The sequence below is a fragment of the Ammodytes marinus genome (genome assembly GCF_949987685.1).
Source record: "Ammodytes marinus genome assembly, chromosome: 3".
In the NCBI taxonomy this organism is placed as follows: Eukaryota; Metazoa; Chordata; class Actinopteri; order Uranoscopiformes; family Ammodytidae; genus Ammodytes; species Ammodytes marinus.
The window spans coordinates 19996846-20004413 of NC_137232.1; the positions used below are offsets into that span (position 1 = coordinate 19996846).

Genomic DNA, 7568 nt, shown 5'->3' on the forward strand with positions numbered 1-7568 from the left:
GCAACTCTAACTTTCCCATCGTTGTCAAGCGTAATATGAGCATAATTGGGTCTCAACCTACGTGTCGACCCGCTGATTGACTGGCGACCTGTCCATGGTGTGAGATATGCCCCCGCCCACACCCCCTAACCGTCTCCCAGTGATCCTCTGAAGGATAAGTGGGTATAGCTAATGGATGGATGGATCTAAGTGTGTAATTCATTAGAACACAGGTGCTCTCTTTCTCTCTCTCTCAAGCTATTTTGAAACAAGATAACTCAATGTTATGTAATGTACTCTACGTGATTCATTTGAGCTGTCACCTAAGGTTAATTCCTCTTTCCAATACACCCTCCCTGATTCCCAAACAATTAAACTCATTACAGTAATCTTGCTAAACATATCACACTTGATTGGTCCGAAATAAATGTATCTTCTTTCGGATGTTACAAAGAACTTAAAAAAAAGTAAACATGTTCCTTAGGGTTGGAGCTTTAAATGTTCAAAAGGATTCTTTACTGAATAAGCAAATGGTAATAATTGTTTTGCGCAGTAACAGACATCAAAGCGAGCCATTCAGCAGGAAAAAAGCTGATGAGTTTTTGTGAACAAAATTGTTCAAATTCACAATGTGTGCCATTTTTTTCTCTGTCCGATGTGAGAGAAAACAGCATAGGCTAAAATGCGCAGGCTACAATACAGCAGCAAAGAAAACACAACCTGAAAACACAACCTGCATACTGTGTAAAAACAGCCTAATTCACTGTAAAATCTTGAGTCTAAATAAGAGAACATAAAAAAACAAATGCGTCGGGGTTAACACAGTGGCACTGGGACATCAGTCAAAGTTCAATAGGCATATTCAGATTGTTGTCACATCTAAAGACAACCATCTCACATCTGAAGACAATGTGGCATAACAAGTCACTGAGTTTTTTGTCACAGACTATAAGATTTTGTAAAGACAGTGGTTCATATTTGCAACACTACAACTAGATTGAGATTATTCCCAACCTTATCCCGGTGCTTAGAAGTAATTTCAGTTAATTAAAAATGTATTTAAGCAGGTAAAATGGACTGTGTGAGCTTTATTATAAAGAAGAATATAGATGCATACTCACGTAGAGGTCATGCCTAGTCACACTATAACAACTGCAAACCCAGTTGTGATTATTAAAGTTTTAAAAAGACATATCTTTTTATCTGAAGTTGAAGTTTTATTGAAGTTAAACATGCAGCAGCTGAGTTTAGGAAAAATAACAAAATATCTGAGGGCTGATGTCCTTTTTATTGCGTGGCGAGCATGGGTCCAATTAATATGACCTAGTTTTACATGACAGAATCTTTTAGGTGGCATCGGCTCTTTACGCCTTCAATCAGTGTGTGTTTGTGTGTGCGTGTCTCTCTATGTTTGTGTGTGTGTATTTTTGTGTGTGACCTCTGCAGGGGTCTTCTGTGTGTTCACGGCATGTAGACCGGACTGTGGACAATTAGGCTTCCTCGTGTAACACCCACACTATGTGTCAGACTAACAAATCACCAGTTTGAGTCATAGAAGATAAATACAGCTCTATAAAGTGACTCAGAGGATGTACATCATTGTACATCATCAGGATGTTTTCTCTGCAGTAGATTGAGATGCTGACAAGAAACAATAATGGCAAACGCATTCGCTTTTAATATTTTTTCAGTTTAAGCCCGCAGGTTGGGTTGGGTGGGGGGAGAAGAGAGGAGACTTAGGTTTCTCTGAAAGGACATTCTTGTTAAGAGTTTGGATTTCTCAAATTATCTTACTTTACAACTCAACCAATTCAAAAAACATTTGTTCTGTACATAAATGGATTGATGAATGGAACACATCAATATGTATCATCATGTGTCATTCAGTAAAAACTATAACAAAAATATGTTATGGAACTCATTTATGGAACTCATTTATGGAACTCATTTTTAACAAAAATCAAAGAAACTACCGTTCGTAGTGGAGCAGAATTAAATGTCCGATCTGTAATGATCTGTCACATTAAAAATGTACAGTGAATGACCCCAAAGGCTATTCTTTCTAATCCAAAGGGGGCGTTTTTAAATGTCAATATCACGCTTTGAGCATGATTTTAATGCAGAATAAATAGCCGCCTGTCTAATGTGCTGTTGGAGGCAATGCCTAAATAACTGCCTCAACTATTAAAATTAATAACAGACGATTGGATGGACACACTTTCCGAGTTGTCAAATGACTGGTTGTTAACTGTGGTGAGTTAGTTTAAATAATGCCCCAGTGGTATTTTACATATTGAGCTAACACCAGACTTAACTGTGTTGTGTTTCCATCTCTCGACGCAACCATCCATCGTGTTTGAAAACTTTATTGAAATTGTGCATGGACAAAACAAATCAGAAGTTTCCTGTGTAGTAATTTACCAGTCGACTGATCAGCACAGTGGAAGTAGAAGTCATAAGCTTTGGCTGTACAGAATGTCAAGTCAATTTTATTTATACAGCCTAATCACAAATAAAAATTTGCATCAGTTGGCTTTCAAATCTTAGACCCTCGGTTCGGTTAACGAAATCGGTAGAATCTTAAGGAAGAGCAGCTGAAGCGATATCTCTCGCCCTGGACGCACAGACATGCAACAGAGCTTGTGTGTAAAGAATAAGGCCAGTTAAAATGTGTGGGAGTGAAAATGACATACATGATTAATGAAAATGTACAGCGTAGCCCGTCTATATGCAAAGCGGAGGAAACTATCTATTGTGCCACCATCTCAGAAGTGAAATGTCAGGAGGCATTTGGAATTGAACACCCCAGATGGAAAATTGTGAATAAAGATTTCAGCTGCCAGCGCTTCCTGATATGCTTTGCATTGTACTTCCCACTGCACTTTACCCTCAGAGCGTCCTATTTTGTCCTGCTTGTCCAATTTACTTACTTTGAATTGCATTTTCTTTCTTGCATATAAAAACCTTCCAAAACTAATGCATTAGTGTATAAGTTCAAACTCAATGGCAGATTCATTCACTCCTTAAGATTTCCAGATATCTTCCAGATCTTTAGATGACTATGACTGGCCCGCCAAAGGGGAAGATTTAGAATGATAGTTAATTCCAATCAGGCAAGTTTGAGCTTTCCGATTGGCAGCCGGTAATATGTCAGAGCACATAACTAGAGTGTGATTCATATTGCAGTCAAATGTTTACCATCTGCCTCACATCATCCAAGAGAGCTACGTATCAACAGAGTTAGTAGCAGCCAATTAGCTACGGGTCTTCTCATGTAAAGCCAATGAGCTGCTCGGTTTTATCAATACCAGATGGGTCTACTTTGCTCAAGTGAAGTCAGACAGGCAGGCAAATACAGTTTGAGGTCGTAGCCTCCTCGATCACTAAATGGGCTTCTTTTTCTGTTGACAGGCTTAGCTGCTGTCAGACGAAGTATTGAAAGAGTAAATCCCACAAATCACAGTGGATCATCAAGGAGTTGCTCACAAAAATGTTGCAATTTGTTTAATTCCATTTAGCAGTTTAACCTAATCGAGGAGCAGCAGATATGATGTAACTAGTGGTGGGCCGTTATCGGCGTTAACGTGCTGCGTTAACGCAAGACTCTTATCGGCGATAAAAAAAATATCGCCGTTAATCTCTTATTCCACCTCCTGTTCGGCTCAGGGAGCCAGTCATTTGTACAGTTCAGCTTAGACTCGGCCGTAATGCTGCTGCACACGCACACACACACACACACACACACACACACACACGCACACACACACACACACACACACACACACACACACACACACACACACACACACACACACACACACTCACACACTCACACACACGCTGCATGTCAGAGACGAGGGGCGAATCTTCTCTCACACACCCGCCGCTCTCTCTCTCTCCATCACTTGCCCACACAATCGGGTATTGGAACGCAGGGTGGGTGTGTGTGGCCACCGGTCGCCACGTGACTATAAGTTTCCAAGTTTTAAACACTTCTATCTCTTCAACGTCACCGTACCCGAATCCTAAATATCCCCATAGCAGACGCTATATTTCATCGGGGGGAAAACTTTGTTTTGCGCCACAGTTCGACTCGGCCGTAATGCTGCTGCACACACACACACAGACACAGACACAGGCACACACACACGCTGCATGGCAGAGACGAGGGGCGCTACCAAAAAGACGAGAGGAGCGGTTGGAGCAGTTGGAGAGTTTAGAGACACATGCGCGCACATTTATTTACATAAAATCGCAATCGCAGTCACTTGTGCAGTTATGTAAAATGTTTCACTAAGGAAAATGACAGAAAAAGTAACGCACAGTGACTTTGATGAGTAACTTCAATCTGATTACTGGTTTGGAGATAGTAACGCGTTAGATTACTCGTTACTGAAAAAAGAGGTCCGATGCCGGTAACGCGTTACTATGTAACATCTTGTTGAACATTATTTATTTTCATCACCAATTATCATAGTAGAACAGCTTCCTCAAGCAGTTTGTGATGCATGTTGGAAACAGGAGATGAGCCCCTGGTCTGATGCGCCACCTGGCTTGAGAAACACGTTCTCAAAGACTTACTTTGAGTCATTATTTAGGGAGCACACACATATTATGAATGAATTCAAATGAGCCATTTTAATCTAGATTAATCTAGATTAATTCCAAAATTAATCTAGATTAATCTAGATTAAAAAAATTAATCTATGCCCACCTCTAGATGTAACGCAACAGTGTTTTCTATTTAGAAGTTAATAAGAACAAAGAAGATTTAAACACACTATCTCAGTCGTTAGCACTCAAAAGTAAGATGAAGATGGATATATTTTCCCCCAGGTTTGTCTTTTCCAATGCTGCTCCTTGGCAACACTCAAGCTTGAAGCAAACATAAAATAACACACATATATAACTATCTTTGTCAGGAAAGCCAATATCTGGTGAGAACTGATACAGCAGTGTACTTGAAAGAACCAAGATTTTACTAAGTCAGAGGAGCCTAAAAGGGCTTCTTTGTGGAGAGGCTGAATTTAGCCGAAGATGTGACGATTAGGAACATTGACATGATTTAAAGGTCACTTCGATTCTCTGTATTTTTTAGTTTAGTTAAGGATCATTTGTTTGATTGCATGATAACTTATTTAATGTTCACAGGGAACACAAAAAAACAAGGAGTGATTTCAGAGAGGCAGGAGGGGGTTCAAGTTTGGTTGACGTTTGTTTCCATGGTGTGTCTTTGGCTGCAGTTGCAGGTAGGAGGTAACTCACAGCAGTAACATGCCGTGCGTGTGCTTTTTTGTCTTGCACGTCTTCCCCATTGGGCAGGGCAAATCGACAATGCCGGCGGCCGTGCATTTGTTTACGAAGCTAGTGAAAGAGAGACCGCAGGATGCACTGCGATGAGGTTATGTATAAGTGACTATGAAAGAGTCATAATGGTAATACGACAATGGTGAAGAATGTAAACGTTGATTTAGGAAACAAACGTTTTCCTGAACTTTATGTCAAAGTTATTATTCACCAATAATGCCATTAATGTCCACCACACCGGTGGACATTAATGGCATTATTGGTGAATAATTCTGCCACATTTTATGAGGTTATCACTGCACTCGTCACTAACTACATGCATTCAAGCCATACATGTGAAAATGGGTGCAGGTTTCTGAACCTGTATGACCATTCCGCTCATCACAGTGACCCACATCCAATGTGACAGCTGCGATTCCATGTCCAGCAGTATTTTGCTCTTTTTGGAAGCTTCTTTGTCATTTCTTACCTCACATGGAATATATGTATCAAAAGAAAATCAAGAAAAAGAATTTGACTTCCTTAAAATATGGGAGCATTCAAGCATGCAAAAACATTTTGCTCTCTTAAGACGAAGAGTACTCTGCCATGTTCTTAAAAGGAGACCTATGTTCTAAAAGAAGCCAGCAGCAGCAGCAGCAGCAGGCACAACAATACAAATGACATATTTCAAGAATAGTCAGCGCGCTTGTCTCTTGCATTTGAATTCAAAATGAAGCTGGGTGAGGGAAGGGGGGGGGGGTGTCTTTCATAGAATTGGCTTCCTGAGCAGGCTGATAGCGGCTCTTTACTGCCAATACTAAGAAACTGAGTGATGCGTTGGATTCTATTTACAAAATGTATAGCAAAGTGAAATGTGGAGTATGCAGTGCCATGCAGCTAAGGCAAACACAGAAGCTACTATTTATAGTATTGTGTGGTATTTTACTGACTTGACTCTTGTAAAATGTAAACTCACAACAGCAATCCTTTAAGGACTGAGTTTCTCATAAAATACATTAGGTTATGACTTTCTAATGGGTTCAAAAGTGATGTCAAATGATAGGAAAATAATTGTTAACCAAAGTTTCTAATTTATTTTGGGTTGAAATATATACAGGCTATTATCACTTTCTAAAAATGTAACATGCAGGTGTCACTCCCCTTACAGCAGCACGCGGCACGATACCGGTCAAGTGAATTAATTAGCTTACCTTGAATAATCCATATTAACATCAGCATGGCACGAAGTCTCTCCTTTATCTCCATGGCACAACATCCACCGGCTGCTCCAGCAGACTGTAGCTTTCTTCAGAATTGACACCAAACACTTCTCTTCTTCTTAATTGTCTTCAGGTAGCAATTAACAGAAGCCAGCAAGGCAGCGTCCGCGAGTATATTTGCCACCTCTACTCTTCCCATCCCGCCTCCAAACTGCGACTGAAACCGGTGGGCGGACAGCTCCGGTTGTCCTTCTACTTTACAAACCACAGGGGAAGAAAAAGCATTCAGGTTTTTCTCTTCCTTTTTCCTTTCGTCTCACTATGTTAAATCCACTTCTAACGCTCGAGCGGGAGTCGCTCCTCCTCGTGCAGCTCACACAATTGTACAGTAGTAAACTGCACGAGCTTATTCACCTGGCCTAAACTGCCCAGTGACGCCCCCTGGCAACAAAACCTCAACTGCAGCTCGCCAATGTACTTACAATACTACCCAATGTAGGTATTCAGGTCTCTTTTAATAAATAAATAAACAAATAAATTCCTTCATTCATTCATTCAACCTTCGAGAGATCATTGAGGGGTGACCCTCATTTCCAAAGATGTGGAGTCATTGTGCCAACAATAAAAATAGAAGCATGTATCTAATTTGTGTTTGGATTTTTTCAATATTATTTATCTGAATTTTGATGCCATTTGCTTAAAGTCATATAATAAATTAATTGCTTAATTAGGTATTAAAGTAGGGTGCATTTGGTTCTTTGTTTCCTTGAATGCAGGTGCCCAAAATACAATAATTATGAGTAAGTCAACTCTCACTAAAGCCATGTTTAAAAGAGAACTCCAAGCAAGTTTACACTTTTAGCATACTTCAATGAATACCTTAATACAGCAAAACAACAATGAATGATCTGCAATTTTTGTATGAGGACATTCAAATCTAGCTGAAAATATTGTGTTCTTATTGAAAGGGGAAAAAACAGCATTTAGTGAATAAATGAGTTAGATCGCTTCAGAATTAGCTTCACAATGTTTAAAATCACAAAATAAACCTGACATACCTTTAACTGTTAGACGAGCTGT

At 39.9% G+C, this 7568-nt stretch overlaps 1 protein-coding gene across 1 annotated transcript in view; it reads right to left on the reverse strand.

Annotated features, from left to right (window-relative positions):
• esamb (endothelial cell adhesion molecule b) overlaps window positions 1–6534 on the reverse strand; it is a gene marked incomplete at both ends in the record, with an annotated part of 57099 nt that extends 50565 nt beyond the window's left edge. The window contains one exon of the mRNA XM_080053595.1: window positions 6480–6534. Within this exon, the coding sequence (XP_079909721.1) occupies window positions 6480–6534 (55 nt within the window). The remainder of the gene's footprint in view (window positions 1–6479) is intronic.
• Between the last annotated feature and the right edge of the window lie 1034 nt (window positions 6535–7568).